Below are 22,840 nucleotides of genomic sequence, written 5' to 3'. Positions count from 1 at the left end.
GCTGATGCTCTAAAATGTTGTTTTCATTTGTCGTGCCTTTATTCATTATTAAATTACCAGCAGTTTGATATTTTTCAGGGAAATATCTACGTTTAAATAAAAATAAACCGATGCATTTGCAGAAATTCCTTCTGTCAGGATATAGCCCATTGAACTTTGCTGTTTTTCTCATTCACTGGCTTCACGGGAAAGGTTTTTTTTACCCAGAATTGCAGAAAGCAAATTAATAGCCGGTGGTCACCGGGGTCTTCAGTAGCGATGGTGGCTCCCGTTTTAAAGCTGCAGGTTCCACATTAGGATTAGAATGGGAGAGCAAGTCTAGTTTGTCACACTTAATCATCTTCTGTGCGCTCAGCCATGTGCGGGCGAACGGGGGGGGGGGGTGGGGGGTAATTGAGCACAGGCCTCTTGCCTCGGTTTATTTACAAGACACGTAGGCCACGATCAATGTGATGCCTAACACATGACGTGTTTTACGTAACACGATTGTGACACAATGACAACGCCCGTCGAGCATTGTGTAAGAAGTTGCTTTCCCACGGCGGAGGTGGAAACGGCGGAAAGAGAGAGAGAGGCAGGAATTGTGGGGAGGTAAAATATCCCTCATTTAGCCTTTATCTTTTTGGCAAATGCAGTGGTGAGTGAGCACCTCGGATGCCCAGCAGAGCACAAAAGCGGGCGTTCTGGCGAGCGCAAGGGGGCTCAGTCACATTATTCCTCCCTCGTGATGATGCTAATGCAGCGCGTCGGGTACTTATTTTTCGGGTCGAGATGAATGGAGGCCAACGGCAGGTCCAGACACCGATTGCTACCGGTATTGTTTCACAGCTACGAATTGAGCCCATGTTGCGACGGCAATAGCAAAATGCGCTAACCGCTATTTCCCCATTCTGTGTGTGCGCGTGTGTGTGGGGAGTGGCGGTGCAGCGGTTAGCGCGCTGCGCTACGAACCAGGCGACCCAAGTTCGATTCCCATTCACGGCCAACACCAGTGACGATTATCTGTACCGGTCCTGGGCCTCCGCTAGGTAGACTCAGCTTCAAATTAGTACCTGGAGCTGTGTGTAAACATCGCCACTGGGGAGACAAAGGTGGTCGGGCGTGGTGCTGACCACCCACCCCCTTGTGTACAGTGTCAGCCTTCATAGGTGCTCGCGAACAGCAGGCTATACGGGGGATCTGTGCCTCTGTTGCATAGACACATACATTCAAATGTCGCACATATAACAATATATCGGTTAAAATAGATGTTGGTGTATTACTTGGTAAGTGCGTACAATCGTGCACGCAGAAACACATTATTAACAATGTTTAACGATTACACGCAAATAGTTGGATGAGACGGAAGAAATGAGACAGGAATTGACCGATTCTTAAGTCAAACCATGACCACAAACCGTAACAATTCCTCAAACCACGGGTGTGAATCGTTACGCGTAGAGCATGAAGGCACAGAAAGAAACAGGAAAGCGAGTGAGTGAGCGAGAGAGAGAGAGTGAAAGAGAAAATGTGGAAAAAAACGTGAAGAATGAAAACTTTATGAAAAATAAAGAGGCAGAGGCTCGCACGCGAGTTCCCGGGTGGCGGTGTCAGTCGGTGAAACGGCTGAAGGGGAACGAGTGTGGACAGATGTGCAAAGGGAGTGCAAAAGAGGTCAGGCTAAATCGAGTGGGGCTGGAGAGAGAGAGTGGCAAGGTCGACTGTCATACACGGCCGACAGATCCATCGCACGATTACGGGAGTCCAAAAGGGAAGCGTAGAGGACAGTCCCTCTTAACGTTCAGCATCGCTACAATTTCACATCACCCTGTAACATTTAAACCCACGACCCTCCAAGTATGTATGTTTGTCGAACTTCTTTCGCACCGTACGTAGCCAACCGTGCTAATAGCAGTGATGCACACCACTTCAAGTTGAGGGCTGAGTAAGAAATCTGGGTTTAAAAAAGAAAAAACTGCTGTCATTTTTCATTCGCTCGTAAATGCGCGGCGTTTCTTGTGAGCGAGTTGTGTTTTGCCGACTTCCAACCAGTCAACAGTTTCGGTCTCATTTCGCATCCGTCTCTCGGTGCCGCTGGAGAGCGTACCTTAGCCAGCCGGAAAAGAAAAAGGCACGGAGCGGCAGAAAGGAAGAAATTGGAACAAAGAGGGGCTCTGTTGAAGCGCGCTTGGCCGACGCTTACGTTGCGAGGGGCGGCGTGCGCGCCCGGACTGCCAAACGGCCCCGGGTGCGGCCGCTCTATCGATTCAGTGGAGAGAGGGAGAGACAGAGAGGGAGGAGGGAAGGCGCAAGGGAGGGAGGGAGAGTGACCACGCGCAGCCACGGCCGCTCCCGCTCTCCCCCCACGCTTCCTCCCCGCCGGCAGAGTGGCGAGCGCTCCGGCACGGCCGCGCGCCGTCTCGCCGCGGCCGCGCGCCGTCTCGCCGCGGTCGCGTGCCGGGAGGGCAGCGGCGGCGACGGGGGCGAGCGGACCGAGGTTCTGCGCCCGCGTGTCGCTAGTACGCTGGAGACGATCGCGACTTTGTGCGGGTCACAGGCACCCCCCCCCACCTCCTTCCCTCCCTCCGTGGCGGTGTTTGGCGTGAATGCATTTTGTCCCTGCTCCGATCTGGAGGTGCTCAAACAACGGAGGCACCTTGCAAATCTGAAATATAGGTGTGAAATAAATAATGTCCAACCTATTCTGATTGATTGATGATGATGCTGCTGCTTTGAAAATCATCAACAGCCATTCTCAATCCACCACTGGATGGAAGCCTCTCCCCTGTGCCATGTTAGTGGACCATACTTCACCAAGCTGGTCAGTGTGACTTGATGATGGGGGGGAAGGTAGACTGTTTCTGATATCATCACCGGTGCTGGCCGTGGATCAAACTAAGGATTTATAGCGCAGCGCATAAAAGCACTGCACCACCACTCACCATTCCACACTATCTACATTTTTAACGGTAATATTGGCGATGGCTGTACACCACATATTCAAACAATGTATTTCGTACAGAGCGTGCAAGGCTATGGCTGCGCACCATGCGTTGAACAGGACGATACTCTACAATAGAAGCTTAAAGGGTGTACAATTATCGCTGAATGACTGCTGCTGCATTGGCTAGATACAAATCTATACACATGGGATTTAATGCACTCAATAATGCACTTGAAAAGGATTATGTATTGTGCAGATTATTGTCTAATACTGCGTGCAAAAGCACTTACATGCTCTGGGGTATTGAGCAGCTAGTCCATGTGGAATTTTTCAATTTCTGTAGAATTTTTAAAAGCGGAATTATTTAGCTTTTATGTGCATTTTACACATATGTGCCTATCCGCACGCGCTTTTGTAAGTGCGTGCTTTATAGGCCGGCGCCATAATCAACAGGTTTTAAAAATGGCTATTTTATGTGGGCATTGATTCTTAAGGGCATTCATTGGGACATTTAGGCACTCCCTCCTCCCTTTTTTTCTCTACATGAGTATGAGAGCTTACTTAAGAAGACACCAGCGGTTGTAGATTTGATTGAAACATGCGCTTTAGACAGGAGTCCTTTGCACTGCGATCCGTAATGTGTGTTTGTGCTGGTGTCCAACACCCTGTCATATCGTCCGTGTTGTGTACCTAAAATCGTTTTGTTAATTAACAAAAAACTTTCGGGGAAAAAAAAGTGGCTATTTGTTAGGCGCCATTACAGCAACAATAAATGTCGGCATATTTCAGGTGTGTTCATCTCCATTGTATTTTAATTCATCTGGACAGCAGCTGTGCAATCGCATTTACGAGTTCAAACCTGGACGGGGAGTTTACTCGTAACTTTTTCCCTTTGGGGGGGAGGGGGGGGGCGATAAAAATGAGGTCTGCTTTGTGGGAGGTCCACAGAGGTTGTTGCCTTTGGGGTAGGCTCGCCTCCGCCGTATTAACGTGCAATGTTCACACCTCTGCACCGCAACTCATTTGAGCCGCATTGACTTTTATCGTTGAGAGTCAACTTTGTATTTCTCTCCACATCTCTCGTGGTCGTTTGTAATGGTTTGCACACTGGACCTTGCAAAATCCGAGAGCTCTAAGGCTCGGTTCGATCTTAAATCCCCCTCACCCCTGCTGCTCTGCACCAACAGCTGTATAAATGGTGTTGGCTGACCATACCTCACCGCGCCGGTTGCTGTGGGTGGGCGATGGTGGAGGCTCAATACTGGTTCACTCGGCACTGATGGTAGCCATGGGTGAGAATCAAACCCGAGTTGCCAGCTGCATCACGCAGTGGGCCAAGCACTGCATCAGTGACCATCCCATTATAGCGCCATTATCTCCCAATCGTGAATGCGTGAAGCAGCATAAATGGGTACACCACAGTTAGCCGTCCGGCGGGTTGCGTGTGGTGGGCTAAAGTGTGGGTAGAGCAACTCAAATACCCTCCAGAGATGCCCTCTACAGATACCTGCAGCAGTGTTCGTGAGCAAGTGCTTGCAACGCCACGCCTTTTCATTTCGCCTGCACCGCCCTTTCTAAACGGCCTCAACTCAGCGCAAGGTGTCACTCGCCCCGGGTTCTAAACGGAGGCGGCCAACGTGCGAGCGGGCGAACGAGCGGACGCACGGACACAAGTCCGCGGATTTGGGCTTCCGCGCTGGTCGGAGCTCACCTCCTGGGCTTGTCGTTAGGGAAGGGGATGACGATGAGCTGCGAGTTGGGGATGATGGACGTCCACTCCTGCCGCCGCCGCTCCTGTCCGAAGCACACACGCGCCGTGGAGGGATCATTGGGAACAAAAAGTAATTCGCGAGCTCGACATTTCCTCACTGCCAACTGTCCACGCTCTTTGGCTTAATTAACTATTTAACAGCAGGTATTTTAAACGGAACAACTAACATACAGGCAATTAGAATTAATGAAAAGCTACCGTGTGTGCCATTAACACCTAGCTTATGACAGCTTATCGCATTTAAATTCATTCCATGGGGGATGGAACAAGCATGATGGGGGTTTCTAGGTATTAATCAAATTTAATCAGGCAGAGTAATTATGGAATGCCTGCCAAAGCCTGAAACAGTGGTCGTAAAATGCACAACAAGCTCGCGATTCGACCCAATCGCGGGCTGCAAAGGTGCGAGTCCGGCTTAGTTGCGCGTCGACAGAACGCCGAGGAGCAGCAAGCAGCACAGTCCTGCACCGACGCGAATTGGCTGAACACGCTCACAACGGAACCCCCGGCATCCGCGCACAATTTAGGAGATTTTTTCCACATGAGCGAGAAACCTTTACGCGTTGCTGTGAGGCTTCAATAACACAGGCCATACTCGCCGTAGAGCGCAGGCACAGCAGACAACACATTAAACCGTCATTATGGCGATCACGGTGTGTACAATTTAGCCGTGTTTGCTTCGTAAGTGCATCTAAATTGCCTGTGCCCTACGGGTGCCCAGAGGGAAAGGAAGCGGTTGGAGGGGGGGGGGAGAGGCGGGGGGACACGCGGGAAGGGGAAGAGCGACCATGGAGGCGAGAGAGAAATAAATATAACAATGCCGGAGAGAGATTGACTTTAAAAAGATAACGGCGGGAAGTCGCTGTCAGCGCGCAGGTTTTGCATACGTGGGGTTGCGGACAGGTTAAAGGGCAAAGCTTTCTTGACATGCACCTTGAATTCAGAGCAATAGCCGGCTCTTGCAAAAAAACCATTGTCAGCATACGCGCAACGCCCTCTTATCAAGATGCCACTTAATTGTTGGAAAGAAGAAGTGAAAGAAAGGTGACGATATTTGTCGTCGTGTTTTTGACGATTGCGTCGAGCCCTTTTTTTTTTGTCACCACTACCGACGCAAGTATCGCCAAAAGAAATGTTTCCAAATTCGATGAGGGTTTTTTTTTTTTGGCGTTCGGCCTACATTGATGAGGACGGTAGGTTACGTGGAAGAGCCGAGCAAAGATGGGCTTGTGGGGTGCGAAGGTTCGGCTGGACGGGTGGAAAGAAAACGACGGTGGAAATTCGCCGATGCAAAGCTAATGGAATAACTCCAATTTCACCTCAAAACGGACACAATATCTCTGATTTGCAGGAAGGCGAAAAAAGCACCGCATTTCGTGAGACACGACTACAATAAACCGGGGAAAGAGATTTTGCCGCGAGGGTGACTTCGTAACAGATGTGGAATCACCTGACGTTGCCGTCATGTTTATATTTGCCCATTAAGGGAAATGCGCAATTTTTTTATTTATGCTCCCGTCTTTCCCCGCCCCCCGCCCCGTGAGGACACGGAGTAAGGCAGCGACACAAGGGGTCTCGTCCTGTGCAGGCAGAGAGCCTGCCTCCTCCAACGCCCTCACCACCCTCTACCCTCGCCTGCTGTGCCTGGTGCCGGTTGTCGAGAACGGAGCGAAGGGTTGCGATGTCAATCACCTCAAGAGGAGTGAATCCAAAACCTCGGGATTGAGAGTCTGGTGTCTTTAGACATTACTGGGCAATATGTGTATACAAGCAAAAAAAAAAAGATCCCCCGTGTAGCCTCTACAGACTTTTTGGGGCAAGTGCTGTTAGCGAGCACCCATGAAGTCTGGCGCAGTACACGAGGAAGTGGGTGGCCAGTACCACACTAGGTACTCATTTGAGGCTGAGTCGACCTAGGGGAGGCCGAGGACTAGTTCAGATAATAGTCGTGGGTGTTGGCCGTCAGCGGGAATTTAACTCGGGTGGCCGGGTTCGTAGCACATTGCGCTAACCATTATACCACCACTCCCCACAGCAATGTCATTGGCAGATCACAAAGCGATGCTTTCTAAGGTCTCCCCTATAATATTCTGATAACACTGACTATGACTTTAATATTTTCCTTAAAGCATTATTGTCTGAAAGAGTCTGAAATAAAAAAATGTGCCCTCTTGCATATTGTTGGATAAACATGTTCAAATTAATTTGAACGTAACTCTGAGAACAAGACAGGCAACATAAGGGATGGTTTTGTGGAGCTTAAAACTTCTGGACATTGAACGCTTCCCTTAGCTTGATCCAATTTAGTTCTCTGCATGTGGCGTCTCGTTTGAGTGAGCACATTGCAAAATACAACCCATCTGTCTTTGCCGAAAAGTGCACATTGGGAGACAAACGTACACAGGCACACATAGATGCAGACACACACACACACACCTTTCTGCAGGCACGATGGAAATAACGAGCGACTGTTAACCTTCAGCAAAAGAGAATGAAACAGGCCACAATGCGGAGCCCAGGACCTCGTAAAGTCTGCCGGCCAAAGACGCAGATGGCAAGTTCAACGATTTTGGACGCACATTTCAGACTCTTGAAAGGCGTGAGCTATCATGAACATCATCATGAAGTGGCTTTATACAGGTGCATAGTATGTCGACCAACTAGAACTATAATTCAGATGGAAATTAATACTTCCGCTATGCGTGATAAGGGAGAAATCCTCACAAAATACCGCGGTGTCAGATGTATTTAGAAGGAATTACTTTTACAACCACGCTGGGATGGTGGTGGTGACGGTGTGTTTATTTTTGTGTGGGTGTTAAATTATTGATAGATTCTACAAATAAGCTACATTTTCTATAACTATAAACAACAACCTTCAAAATAACACCCTATATGTATTTTCTGAATTATTTTGAAATGTTAACTGTCAGTAGCATTGCCAACTCTGAGGCACCAAAAAAATCCAGGATCTTTCATGGAAAGAAAAATATCTCACAAGATCCGGGCTTTTAATGTTGTGGGTGAGATTTGCAGATTTCTCAGGACAGCAACCTCAAACCTTGGGAGACGGGCATTTAACGGGTCCATCTCTCGCGCTCTCCAAGTTGAGATCACTGTGTGCGGGCCGGCTACAGGAGTGAAAGCCCATCCGGGGCAGAGCTGCACGAGACGCGTTCTCTCCCACAATTCCAGGGGGCTTACGGGACAGTGGGCGTCTTTGGAGTGGGAAGCCTCGGAAGACCTGGAGGAGCTTTCAAGTATAATGCGCTGTGCTTAGGATGAGCCTCAGATGGACCCGGCAATGCACTTGGCCTTAACATTAGAATACCCCGCATCTTATCGCTGTTTTTAAATCCAGGCTTAAGACTAAATTACTTATCAAGGCTTTTGTATACCCTTCATATTTATCATCTCACGTAATTCAATTTTAATTTTATTTAGTTGGCAGGCTGCTGCCAATGTTACCATGGAGGTAGCTTTTATACCGGTTGTAAATTACACACTGTGATCACATGAAGCCTGCAACGGAGGCCTTCGTGCTCAAGTGACGGCCATGGGGTTTTTTTTTTCTTTCACCATACTTCACCACGCTGGTCAATCGCAGGATGGGGAAAGGAGGGCCCACAACCAGTTCAGAAATCGCTGCCCCCCCCCCTCCCCCCATGAAGTGAGTCATGGCTGTGAAATGGAGGATGCTTGGTTTAAAAAAACAACAGATGATTGTATAACCCAAAATGTCCACATATTGTACACCACTAACCATTTTCTTTCAAGGTGCGTAAAGGTCCATATTGTGATGCTTCATGTATTACACTCAGGATTACGGAAAGGAAGATGGATTTGCTGCCAGAAACACCTAGCCGAATGTTTATGGCCACATCATTCCTAGATGCAGGAAAATGGCTCTCTCTCGTGAAAAGTGCATTGCACGGTGGAAACCGTTGCCTCCGTGTGTGCGTCAACACTACCCGAAAACGTGCCTCGATTTTTGGGAGGCAATAATCCTGCTGTTGGCTGCGATGTCTCTCCATGCAGCAACTTTTAAAACACTCCCGTTCTGTCAGACCAATGCCATAATGTACCTTTCAGAGAGAAATTCGTACGGCATGCTTGTCTTTGTACACATGGTATTCCTCAGACTGGGTGGGGGGAGGGGGGGATACTAGAGTGATACATCGCACACTCCAACCGTTTGTTGTTAATTTTGAGTGTAAACTCTCGTGTTGGAAGTACGGTAAACACCTCATCGGAGGCAGCTCTGCCATGGGTATTTTCTTCGGGATTCGAGATGCACGATCCCATATTCCATAAGCCACGGGATACGGAGAAGATTTGTGAAAGTCTCCCCTTCTGATTGAATTTCAAAACCAATACCGCGGTTTTATGGTCTGCATTGATACACTTATTTTAAGAGGATATTAAAGGTACGCACACGCTCGCACTTATTACAGGGCCTCGCTGTTTAATACCTCAACTCCAAATATCAAGGCGTTTTTTTTCTAATCCCGCATGTGATGAGAACATTGGCGGGGATTCGGAGGAAGCCTATAGCATCTTCTTGGTTCTTTCGGCAAAGTCACGTAGAATGGAAATAATAAAATAATAAAAATAAAACATTAAAATAATTCTCACGACGTTTCGGCCACAACGCAAGCAGCCGTCCTCAGGTGAAGAACAGGTCTGTCGAGAAGACAAAAGTCTGAATGACAGACCTGTTCTTCACCTGAGGACGGCTGCTTGCGTTGTGGCCGAAACGTCGTGAGAATTATTTGATTATGTTTATTTTTATTATTTTATTATTTCCATTCTACGTGACTTTACCGAAAGAACCAAGAAGATGAATCCCTGCAGTCACGAAAGCTTTAAATCGAAATTTTAAGCCTATAGCATTCGGTTGTTGTGGATTTAATTCAGTTACCCTGCTAACAAAACGTGCTTGGCCATGTCTCCATACGTTACAAACGCACGGCGGAGACCCTAAACACACTCACCGGTGCACACACGCCGACCTAATTACATACAAGCACGAGCAACGGAGATGTGCACCGTATGCATATACACATATAGAGGCACAAAAACAAAGATAGCCAGAGTCTTTTAGACTGCTGTGGCAAGCACTGTCAAGACTATGCCTCCCCTAATAATAATATGAATTGAATGCCCTATAAAGGGGGAGGGGTGGGGGTGTCTGTGGTTTCCATACACTCATAATGACTGGATAATAAGCAGCCATTCGGTTTATGTTGAGTTCATCTAGGGGTTGGTTGTCCATGACCAGGCATCTCACATGTTGCTGGGATCTTAGTGCAGTGCACAACTAATTTCTTCAAGTGCAACCTCCATACCCGAGCACGATTCGCGGCCATGGCCAATCACCAGTGGTGCGTGTGTACGTGTGTGTGCGCGCGCACGTGTTATGCATGTCGTGTGAGTCGTGCGTGAAAAATTCGTCCCGGGCACAGATTTAATCAATCCGTGCCGAATGGTGAAATGGCACGGGGGCTGCTTCATCCAGCAGTAGATGCAATAAACCAGGCACGTATTTCACACTGAATATTAAAACCAGTTTATGTAAATAGAGTGAAACTAATTATACCAGTGCAAAATAAGTACATGTTTTTTATATTTATATAAATTAACCACTCCATAACTAGTAGGGACATACATAAACAAAAAAATATGTATACATACATAGTCCAGTGAATGCACAACCACATGTATATGGCATATACTGGATTGCTGAGAAATAAAAACCTGAGAAGCAAAGCTTATTTTGAAGAATGGGACCTTAACACAAACGCTGCTTTTACTTGCACGGAATTCCTATTTTGCAGGATAATTTATGGAACCGATCAGCATCGTGCAAACTGCTCCCGATTGATCGGGAACCTGCCCTGGTTGACCACTTCAGTTCAAAAGGTGTCAAAGCGTAGTTTCATATTTATTTACCCCACGACACCGGTTGCAACCGTTCCCCCTTCATACACGCGCTGGTGAGTGCGTTAACAAGTACAATGCGTGGCGTGAGACAAAGAGGTGAAGGGACGCATTAGTAGGCAGGGTGCGTGGAGAAGTGGTCCCAGTGTGGGTGGGTGGATGCGTCTCTGGGATTCATTAGCGTGCTAACTCTCCTATTAAAAGGAACCGTCAGCGGCATGCAGATTATTACACAATCAAATGCTATTTTATTTATGCAAACGGAATCAACCTTAATACCTGGCTCATGTCCAAATCACAAAAGGGCCACTTAATGTGGCCATCAATTGCGGTTTTAAAGGTGTTAAAGCAAAATATTTATTTTCCTTTTTAAAATTGAAACATATACAGCCTTGCAAATGAGAAATTCAAAGGCCCTCGATATGTTTTTTTTTATGTTGCTGCTGCTGCTGCGACAAAAGTGGACGAGTGCAACTTTTAAGAACGCGGTGTCAAGAAGGAAAAACTTTGCCATGATGAATTTACGTTTCAGCTGCCAAGATGAAATTTGGAAAACTCCAGCCCCCATTACAATTTCAATGGGCAGCCACGAGACCCCAACCTGCTCACTATACGGCAACACGTGCCGACGTGGTCAAGAAAGCAAAACCAAATGAGACGCCCGTTGAACCAAGGACCCTAGAAATTGGCAACGGGCTGTGTTTTTAGACCGAGCAGGCGACGTTGTTGCTGCTGCTGCTGTTGTCGTTAAAGTTAGGGGTGCCATGAAACTTCACTGATCTAGCAGTAACCATGAACCCAAAGTGAAACAAATGCAAACTTCAACTTTTAAATAAATGTAAGTTAAAATTATGTCTGATGCAAATTAAAATAATTGGAGATGTTTAAACGACCGTTACCATGTCAGGTGATACAAATAGAGATTTATTTAGTATGAGCAGTACTTCTTATTCGGTATATAAGGAGTTAATCCCCACAAAGATTCCAGGAATTGTCGCCATTTCATAATATTAAACATTGGGCGTCACAAAAATGTGAATATAATTTTTTTATCAGTTTCATTCACGCAATTAGCCTAAACGTAACGTCGGCATATCACCGGCGCATTATGTGGATAAGTCGTAGATAATTCTCTCGCACATAGACACTTTTTAGCCGGTCCATCGTACGTGGACCAGTCGTCGTTGATGCCGAACGGCGCGCGGCACAACCCGAATACACATCAGAACACTACGCTTCGAAGCGTATTCAGTTCTGAAGCCAAGTCTGAATTGAGAAATCATTTACTCAACGTATAACGTTAAACACGGTCCCCCCCCCTCCCCTCCCCATCTTCTAAGCTGCCCCGTCTCCTTTAAAGATGGCCCGTTTTAGTCCGCAATCACGGCGGTCGGTAGCAGCTATGCACAGTTAGGGAACTCATCAGGGTGGGCCGTGTATTTTTAGCGCGCTCGCACAAACGCATCCCCTGCCGCTAAGAAAAGGCAGCAGCATCGATTCTGTGCCACAGGCAATTTTGGCTTAACTCAGAGCATGCGGGGGGGGGGGGGGGATGCGGGGGAGGGGTGCGGGACGGGGCAGTGTGGGGATTTGGGGGGGGGCGTAGGGAGGGTTAGTGCAGAGGCCAGGGGGAGGAACACACTTCATATTTAACGGTCAAAGGAAGTGGAGAGGCGATTTGAGACGCTCACCCACACAAAGGGGCAGCAGCACAAAGCAGGTCCCAGGCAAACGTCCTCAAACGAGAATACGCGCTTCTTTCCCACGGCCCTACAAGCCACCATTGTCATGCCGCGTGTGTGTGTGTGTGTGTCTAGGGTAACCTCAGAGCGGTTAAATGGCATATATGATGGGTGGGCTCTGCGGTGGCGAGATGTTAACTACCTCGCCTGGTATGCAGGAGTGGGTCCGATTCTGGCCCTGACGCCTTTATATTTGGAGTTCACATTTTATCCTCGTGGTCACGTGAATTTTTCTCGGAATCCTCCGGTTTTTCTCTCCACATTTAGAAACATGCCCTGAGAGTATCTGGCTGATTTAAATACATTTCCACGTGATAAGCCACTTCGTTGATCTATCATTTGCGATAGCCAGGTCGTTTCTGAAAAAAAAAGAGCAATATAGCTCAGTGTCTTACCTGGTAAAATAAAAAAAATGTTTAATAGTTTATTACAGTTATGTTTGTGCATGGTGGTCATCCATCCAAGGACTATCCAGGCTCAAAACCTGCTTAGCTTCTGAGCAGGTCTGATGACATTGGGTGCATTCCGGCTGGTACGGCACTCAAGGGGATGGGTGGCCAGCAGCCTGCCCGGCTGCCTATGTCTCCTTAGTGGCGATGTTTACGCACCGCACCAGATATCCATTTGAGTCTACTTCGGGGAGTTCCCAGGACCGGTTTAGACAATTGTCACTGGTGTTTGTGGCTGTGAGTGGGAATCGAACTCGGGTAGCCGGGTTTGTCGCGCAGCGCACTAACTGCTCCACACACACAAGTACAGACGCACTCACACATACACTCACACGTACACTCACACACATTTACACTCATGCACGCATACCCGTACAAACATACGCTCACACATTCACACCCACCCACGCACGCTGACGCTCACTTCCGCACACATTCGCACGTGGCAAAAAGGCTCCATTTAAAATGTAATTGCGGCGGTATCCAATATGAACCATTTCCTTTCGTGCGTCAATGAAGCAAATCGTGCAAATGTGTCTTGGTGTGCAGAGCCGACTTGACGGGCGGCGATCGCGCGGGTGTGGCGGCGTGCGGCAGAGGTCGCAAACGGGTTTTGATTCCTTACCCGTACCCGTACCCGGCCGCACCAGGGTCGCAAACGGCTACCCGTACCCGTACCCGGCTGAGTACGGGTAGCCGGGTATCGGGTAGGGTACGGGTATCGGTTACCCGGTTGCGACCTCTGGCGTGCGGGAGCCTCACTCGCGCGGCACGCTGTGGGCGCACTCCGATGCGTTGTTGGGGGGAGGGGGGCCCAGGTGGCGGCGCCTTCCGAGTAGATTCCAATGACATCTCGGGTGCATTCCGGGTGATTTGGCCACGGGCCAGAGCTAAATGTGCGAACCCGACGTTGCCGCCTGCTTCTGCGTGCACGCGAGATTCACCGCCGGGTCTATTAGCTCTTGGGCATGTGCTGTACGAGAGGTGGCACGCGTGACTCCCCGATGTCGATATTCGCACGGCTTGCTCATTTAAGTCAACCGAAGAAGGAACAGGACAAGTTCAGATAGTACTCGCCCCTAATGTTATCGATGGCCGGGGATCAGGGGGGGGGGGGGGGGGGGGAAGCTTTGTTTTCTACCCACCTGCTGTCCGGGCGGGCGGGGGATGCCGACGGCGAGGCGGTCGATGAAGTTGGCGCTGCGGCCCAGGCCCAGCACGGCGTACGGCAGCTGCAGGGAGAGGTGCGCCGACTGGCTCAGCTGTCCCGCTGCGGGGGCGAGAACGGTGGCCACTCGGGATCAGCCAACGGGCCCTCCCCCCAACCCACCCCCACACCGAGATCCATATTCAGTTTAAAGACGTGGTAGGGCTTTCGCGACCAATGTTATTCACGGTAAAAGTATTTGGATCGCGTAAATAAAAACGTGTCGCTAAACCCGCCACCACCCGACACAGCCAATTAGTAAGGTTTGCCACGCAAAAAGAAAACGTGTCAATTTGTTACTACTTCAAGCACAATTTGAGTACGATGTTTCGCTGGTAATTTACAACCAGCCTCATCGGTGATTTGTCAGAACTGTGGCGAAGTCTTCAATATTCATTCGCTCGTCTGGACGAATCTCTTTCTGCCGCGTTTTCGGGATGCGTCGCGTATTCTGCAGCACGATGATTATCACGTACAATTTATACAAGATATTCAAGCTTTTGGGGTAATTTACACTGCATGACGAGGTTATAAAGCCGAGGTTTACAGATCAAAAACCTTCAAGGCAGGCAGCATTGAAAGCAAAGAGTTTCCGCACAGCGACGAAGTGAAGTGACCATCTCGTTTGCAACAGTGCATTGTGGGACACTGAAGGATGGTGGAAACTTAGGGAGGCCTTCATCCGGCTCCGGAGAGACCAGAGCAACGAGGATGATGATTTAAGGCCGAGTAAAGCTCATTGGAGACGTGAAATATTTTTCACGCGACACCTGGTTTCAAAGCCACGTACTGTGAATATACATTTTTGTGAGGTTTTCTTACAGCAATCATGACCGACGATCGAATTACAATCCATCAATCGTGATACAATCATATAACATATTGAGGGCTACAAATGCTTTTAATGCCCTTTTTTATTATTAAATACACAATACTCTGAAAAACACTCCCAGTATGCCATTGGATGATTTTGGGACCACTATCTCTGGAAGGCATTCACCAGCACACTTAAGTCTATCTGATGAATGTTGCGCTACAAAGAAACACTCGAAATAAGAAAAACATGAACGTCATCTCGGTTTACCCGAAGATGACGTTTCCACATCGCATGTTGTGAAAATAGATTGTCTACATTGCACTGCACGTAAATATTGTTTTGCTTATTTTTCCTGTCCGAGCCTTTGGGATGTTTTTCTTTGAGCCTTTAGAACCTTTCCCTGAGCTCATCTGTTTGAGATAGCATTTCAGCTACAAATAGGACTGGCGATGGAGCATGACCCAGCATTAAGGTTAAGCCCAGGGATAAGCAACAGGTTAAGGTTAGGATCATGAGAATTAGAGTCGGTCTGTTTCGATTAGGCTCAAGGTTCAGTGTTCCAGTGAGGATTATTGGTAACTGTTAATGCTGGGTCAGGGTTTAATAAAAGGTCGAAGGTTAGTAGTGCTGTTGAGTTAAGGTTATGCTCACTACTACATTTAGTGCTGGGGTTAAGCATGAGGGTCGCGGTTAGTATCGCGGCCCGTGTTAAGGTCACATTAGGGCTAGATAATACTTGGGCGTCGTGTTAACCCGCCACCGCCAAAACTTCACGGCAACTCCGTTGCACGGCGTGGCTTAAGCACGCGCACAAGCGGGGCAGAACCACGCCATCTGTGCTGCCAGCACTCCCTACTCTTGACAGCCCTTCGGCACGGCAGGGAGCAAACAAACCCTAGGGTGCATCCCTGTGAGCCATGGCCCCCACGATCTCACAAATGCCGGGACCAGCGATTTGACTTTTCCTCTTTAGTGCCACCCCAGCCACCGTCTACCATGCTTAGAAAAAAAAAGAAATTGTGCCCCAAAAAACTCACGGCGACCTTTCGGCGTTGTCCTGTGGCAGCCTCAGCACGGCCGGGCGCGCGCCGAGCGCGATATCGATTGGACTGAAATCGCATTATAAGCCCTGGGCTTTGGGGAGATTGGAAAGGGCCCAGTCGTAATGCGGCACACCCGGTCCAACGGCGTGGGGTGGGGGCGGGGACGGGCATGTGCCTGCCTGGGTGTGCCGTACTAGGATCCGGTGAAGGTGAGGAGCGAAAGGGAGGGGGGGGTCGGTGGAGGGGACTGGGGTACCCCTGATTGATGGCCACCATTCTCCCAGGCCAATCCGACACCACCCCAGCAGCCTCGCCATCAACTGCGCCCACGCGGCTCTTGTAAGGCTTTGCCGGTTCATTATCATAACATTCAATTTTGAAGAAAAAAAAACCGATTTGCCACACAGTGGATGTGGCACAACTCTTTTTGGGAGGAAACAATTTCAAACAGTTGTGATTGGAGTGAAAATTGCGCACGCACAAACGTGCATGCAAACAAATCGTTACCTGGTCATAAAGTCTAGAGGACAATGTACTAACACATTCCTGCGGAGGGAGCTGCTGGTAGGAACGTTGGGTTGCTCGGTCAATGGCCAGGGTCAACAGCGGCGTGGTGTATTCCGCAAATATGCCCAACTGTGAGGGCGGGCACAAGCCGGCGTGAGTAGGTTAAACGTTGAGTTTTATAAGGGCACCACGGGGTGACCAGCCCCTCCCCACCCAGCCCCACCCTTCCCACCCAGCCCCAGCCCCTCCCACCCAGCCCCACCCCTCCCACCCAGCCCCACCCCTCCCACCCAGCCCCACCCCTCCCACCCAGCCCCACCCTCCCCACCCAGCCCCTCCCCACCCAGCCCCACCCCTCCCACCCAGCCCCACCCCTCCCACCTAGCCCCACCCTCCCCACCCAGCCCCTCCCCACCCTCCCCTCCCCACCCAGCCCCTCCCCACCCAGCCCCTCCCTCCCCACCCAGCCCCTCCCTGCACGACGGACAGACACAATAATCCCGTGGGCTGGTGGAACCAGTGGGTTCCTACCAGTAAAAGTACGTACATGTTAAATTTTTAGCAAAGTACTACACTTTAAATATATGGAACGTTAATATGTCCTTTATTTTACGATCGGTACATTACTACAAGCCTGCAAATTATCACGATATATATTTGTTTTTTTGTGTCTTGTCTTAAAAATGTTAAATCACCTTGATCATACGCACGCACGCATGTCGTGCATATTTTTTAAATGTTTTACTAAATATTGGAACATTGGCATGCACGACTGCACGCATACAGTGTACACAATCTTAATCGTGTTTAGCGATAATGAAGTCGAACATCACCCGAGCACAGGGCAATCTGCTCAACGCAACCGGTGTCACGAAGAGAGTTATGAATCACGTAAGAATAGTTTTTTCCCGTTTTTTCTGGCAACAAAATTTTAACCTTTTTACAAGGAATCGTGTCTGCATTAATCACAATACTTGTGGTCAGAATGCAAACAAAAAAAATACTCTCTTAATATATGCATTGTCCTTGAAACTGTTTGGCCCACACCAGAGACAGCTTTCTTTTGAGCCTCGTCTCATACGGTGTTAGACCAGAGGACGCCAAAAGGTGAACAGCGCAAAGAAAATGCACTCTCAGAGTAATGAGAGCTCGGGGTGAGCATCTACATCATGGGACTTACTGGCAAAAGGAGGTCCCATAAATAACATGTTTGTAAAACTATTATATATATTTTTTTATATAGCTTCACATCTTTCCTGACCATATTTCCAAAATAAATTCGGTAAAAGATAATGGTTAAGGATCTTTATTTACTCGTGCCACTCCTGACAAATTACAAAAAGAGCCTCCACTGATAGAGAGAGAGAGAGAGCGAGGAAGAGAGCCCCCCTTGACAAGATATTTTTGGCCTACTCTTCCACGACGGCCAAATATTTCGCAACAGGTGGGAGTACCCACACTTTACCCCGTCACACACACGACCTGTCGATCGACTGACAGTGGGGTAGCTCACCATTTATGCTGCCGAGGCCGGAAGATTTAAGAAACATCCAAGTTTTTTTTCCCACCGCCGTACCAGGAGATCAAACCCGCGGACTTCCACCGTGCGTCAACCATTACACCATGGTAGCATCATATATATATATTTACAAATCTGGCAAACGTGCTGATAGAATTGGATTAGATGCCAGACCATAAACAAAACGTGTGAATAAATTCCGTTCATGTCCACTGAAACTCAAGATTTATGCGCGGGGGTTTAGAAATTGACGAAAACCTAAATTCTAAGCCGATCGAGATCGGCAGCGCGATTTCGCCCCCGCCCGCCCACCCGCCCGCCCACCCGCCCGCTCGCCCACTTGCTCGTCCGCTTGCTTGCCCGGGCGCGAGAGAGGGAGGAGGCGGGCAGGGGGGGGAGAGGTTCGGGAATCGATTTAATCTCTGCCGACCTGGGGGCCGCTCCATTAGGGTGCGTGTGGGCGGGAGGAGACAGCTGCACGCTGCCAGCTTCCATTAATCTGGGCGGACGTGGCATCACTCGCAGAGGCAGGAGGGCGGCCTCCATCGCGGCAGGCAGCCACTAAAATCCTGCCACTCGCCACGCCAGCACCTCCTTCTCCCCGTTCGCTTTTCATAATTTTTTTTGTTTTGTCCAAAGTTGATGACACTTTCGCCGTAGCGATGCTAATAAGCTTCTAAACAATGAGGCCGCGATGCTCAGAGGAGAATTAAGCTGGCAATTCCAAGATTCGAGGTTCAAGCCAAGGTCACTCGGCACGGAGGAGCGCCAGTTCAATGTCCAGGGCTCCGCCGAGATCCTGGGTTTGATTCTGGGCAGCTACCAGTGATTCAAAACAGATCTTCAGCACTGAAGGATGCGGCCGAGGTGTAATGGTTAAAACTCTCTCGGGGGTCGCTGGTTTGGCCGCTGAAACAACGGGACAAGTTTCTTAAACCCCCCCCAACCCCACCCCACCTCTGTGCACCCAGCAGTGTAAACGGGTTGACCAGTCGGTCGGTTGATCGGCAGTTCGCGTGCAGAGGGGTAAACTCCCACCTCTTTCAAGACATTTGGAGAGCGTGGAAGAGGAGGCCAATTGCCCTCTCTAGAGGCCCCGTCTAGTGGGGGTGCCCCTTCTGCCAGCAGTGTTGTGATCAAACATTTGCAGGGCTGCTACGCTTGCCATTACATTGAGTGTGGAAAGTTCACGGTTTCAACCTTGGTCCCCAATGCCGAGGGAATAAAATACCTCGAACCTTGTCAAATTTGGTTTCCATTCATTCGGCATATTGTAGTCGAGTGAATGTCAAAATAATCGCTTTGGCATCCACGTTATACGCAGAACATGAGGGCAGATAAAACAAGATTCGGGGAATAACTTGTGAAGCAGTTCCGTGACAAGTGGAATACATTGCAACTGCGAGAAAGTAACGAGAAAACTAGTCGGTCGGATGATTGTTTTTGCAATCTGGTGAAACTTCTCGTCTCTCTTTCAGGGCAATCACAGCGGGAAAGAGGAACATCCAGGACTTCATTTGGGGGTGCCACGGTGGTGAGATGTTAACTACCTCGCCTGGTATGCACAGGAGGTCGTGGGTTCGATCCCGATCCTGGCGCCTGTATATTTGGAGTTTGCGTGTCTCCCTCTCTCCCCGTGGTCATGTGGATTTTTCTCCGCGTCCTCCGGTTTTTCCCTCCACATTTAGAATCAATATGCGTTTAGAGTATTTGGCTGCTATACATTTCCACGTAATAAGCCACTTCGTTGATCTATCATTTGTGAGAGCCAGGTCGAATCTGAAAAAAGAGCTATATAGCTCAGTGGGCCTTACCTGGTAAAATACAAATAGTTTAGTAGTAATAGTTTTAAAGTTAGATTTCAGCCGGGTCTATATAGTGCAGCGGCCGTGAACATATTTGCGTCACAGCTTTCAGTTTGCCTCGAGCACGTTTCTGGTCCCTGCCCCGGCACTGTATAGCAGCGATCCGGAAAGCATTCAAGCGCTGGGAACATCCAACCAACACACGACTTGTCCCACGACGCCAAGATTATTTTCCTTCCTCACGTCTAATAACCATCAGCTGACATATCACAAATCCACCGCTTCAGGCTGCACAGCCAGATTATGAAATATACCCAAAATGCCAGCGACTGCCCGTTGCTCAAACAATCGAAGAAAACAACGCGAAAGAACGCGAAGCAGCGCCAACCGTGTGTGTGGATGGGGGGGGGGGGAAGCCAGCAGAGGTGGGACAAAGTCATTGTTATGCAAGTCCAAGTCGAGTTGCAAGTCTTTGTACATTTTGCCGAGTCGAGTCTGAAGTCATCAAATTCATGACTCGAGTCTGACTCGAGTCCAAGTCACATGACTCGAGTCCACACCTCTGGAAGCCAGGGCGCCGCGCCGGCCTCGTTAGTCGCATTGAAGAGCCAGGTGAGTTAATTGATCGGCGAGCGTCTTGCTAATCCCGAGCAATACACAAGCGCCGCGATCGATGCGCACGAGCGTAGCAGATAAAACCCGTTCTGCGGCGCAAAGCACCGCGCGGCTTCGCAAAAAGTTGCGGCCCGACCTCCAGTCGGGCGTCTCACCAACGTACGTGGAAGAAGAACCAAAGCGCGGGAGCGATCGAGTCGTTTCTCGTGCGCTCAAAGTGGGCCCAGAACTATTTTTTAACAGAAATCCTACAACGCGAGCAGAAACCAGACGGCCGTGAAATATTCGTTTGTTTGTTCATTTGTCTCGCCCATTGATCGGACCAGGCTGGATAGGCCAGGGCACCAGCTGAGGCTTTACATTTGAATAAATGAGGATCGAGGAAAAGCAAACACGCGGCACAGGAATGCTTGATCAAGACAACTCATCACCGGGGAGATGATCATTCAAATATCCATATTCATTACTCCACCCCCTGCCTGTATGTTTTGCATTACCAAATCACATTACCTGTCATCAGGGTTTGTCCATTCGTTTAGAAATGTACTAATGATTATTACATTCATTTGTAACCCTGAATTGTTATACAAAAGGCCGGTATAAACATTACAAGGGCTGAGATCGGCTTTAAATGTGTTCTTATCATTTCAAAATAATGCACTTAGAAATATTATTGTATTTATATCTGGTTAATGATTGGTATTCTATTTAAATAGCTATGCTGTGCCTGTATGCAGATGCGCACAAAATCATTATCATTCTATAAAACACTACATGCACCAGGCTTATCACTATTGTTGGGGTGTCTAAGCGGATATCCCGGCGTTCTTCAGTGCAAGGCCCGCGGGCTACTGGTGGCCCCTGGTGGCCCTTAGTGCGGCCCCCTGACAACACACAGAGTAAAAACACCCCCCCCCCCCACCCACCCATCATCATCGTGCTGCTGTCAAACCCCCGATGGTTTCAAATAGTGTGGCGGCCCTCGTACGCCGACGATGTCTTATCGGCGAAAGTGCGACCCCAACCCCCTCTGAAAATGAGTGAAGAACACTGGGATACGGTATGGACGGCATATTTAACTGAACCTGTGAGGGCCATGTGTGCTCAGCAGTCAACGGGCCGAGCACGACTCGTCTGGCGTGATGTCCGACGTTGTCGCTCGCGTCAAACAACACAACCAGCAGAGCCGCGCAGCGCAAACCACAACAAAAAAACCACGGTGCCGATGCGTTTTTGGATCACGTTGAACCCCCTCTCTCTCTCCACCAAGTCGCGATTGACTTGCCGAGAGGTGCTGGATCCGTCAATAGCGACACAAGCCGTCGTGGTGTACTCGCGGGGGAGAGAAAGAAAAAAACAACAGACGTGGCACAAACACGGAGAAAGTTTTGCTTGTGAAGCAGAACGAGCCTCACGTGTCGAAAGCACTGAAGTGGAGGCTGAGACATTCAAATTAGGCCATTGACTCGCCCTCTGAATAATGCACGCATATACGTTACAATTATACGCGGCATTAAAATGCAAAGACGTCTCTTGGCAATATGCCGGCGTGACAGGGTAAAATATAATGAGAATAAGGCAAACGTAAGGCAGCTATTTACACAAGCATACAAACATATATCCAATCGGCCATATAAAGCATGTGTACATTAATTTGGCGCGCTGTACACGTGTAACAATTTAACGGTCCAATAAAATGGAAGATGGACAAGAACGGGAAAATTAGAAGTGTCTTGTTCGGAAAAATGGAAGGGACCGGAAAAAGAGGAAGGACCTCACAGAGAATGGCTTAACGGCGACATCGGAGATCGGTGCCCGAAACATGTGGCCACGACTTGGTCAGATCGCCACAAGGCGGAGAGGAAAGTGGCTGTCTATGTGCAGTAGACAGCTAACGGGGCTATGGATCGTGGTGATGATTATGACGACGATGACACTGTCGAGAATTGGGGCTGCAATTTTGATCGCGGATCGATGTCGTCTCGCTTTCACCGACTTCGGGAATCTGCCGCAGTCGAACGGTTCTCACACGGTGGGAATTGACGTCCAGGCGTCGCCAGCTCGGTCTGACCTCCCGACGTGTCCGGGAGGTCAGATAACGGTAGAAGTTTATTAAGTGCCTCTTCGCTTTTCGTCCCCCCAGCAGTGTCCATGGGTGCAGCGCACTCAGTCAATCGGCAGGTCGTGAGCGTTGGGGGTAAAGTGTGGCTGTGTGCTCCTACCTCTCTCAAGATGCCTTGCCAGCGTGGAGTAGGAGTTCAAATGCCATCGCGAGGGGAACTCTCTGCAGCTCTCTCTAGAGTAGGAGCTTCCACCGGCCGTGATTTGAATAATTTGAATATAATATTTATTTACAGTCAACCGTGAACAAATCGATTTTAACACGCAAAGATGTATGCATAATGCAACAAATGTGAAAACTAATGTGATCAGTGAATCGATGTGTCACGACAAGCCTAAAGAGTGACAGGATGTAAAAGAAATGAAATAAGAAGAGTGGCT

At 49.0% G+C, this 22,840-nt stretch overlaps 1 protein-coding gene across 1 annotated transcript in view; it reads right to left on the bottom strand.

The window, feature by feature from the left end:
* The window catches only part of ITFG1 (integrin alpha FG-GAP repeat containing 1), a 192,730-nt gene that overhangs the window by 15,893 nt on the left and 153,997 nt on the right, over nucleotides 1–22,840 (bottom strand). Inside the window, exons 15-16 of the mRNA XM_061548724.1 lie at nucleotides 13,971–14,095; nucleotides 4,635–4,717 (exon numbers count right to left, since the gene is read on the bottom strand). Of these exons, the coding sequence (XP_061404708.1) occupies nucleotides 4,635–4,717; nucleotides 13,971–14,095 (208 nt within the window). The remainder of the gene's footprint in view (nucleotides 1–4,634; nucleotides 4,718–13,970; nucleotides 14,096–22,840) is intronic.

This window comes from Lethenteron reissneri, chromosome 9 (genome assembly GCF_015708825.2).
Source record: "Lethenteron reissneri isolate LAM-NWPU_2019-01 chromosome 9, ASM1570882v1, whole genome shotgun sequence".
Taxonomy (NCBI): domain Eukaryota; kingdom Metazoa; phylum Chordata; class Hyperoartia; order Petromyzontiformes; family Petromyzontidae; genus Lethenteron; species Lethenteron reissneri.
Note: the sequence above shows the minus strand (reverse complement) of the source record. Positions and strands in the feature narration are given on the sequence as shown.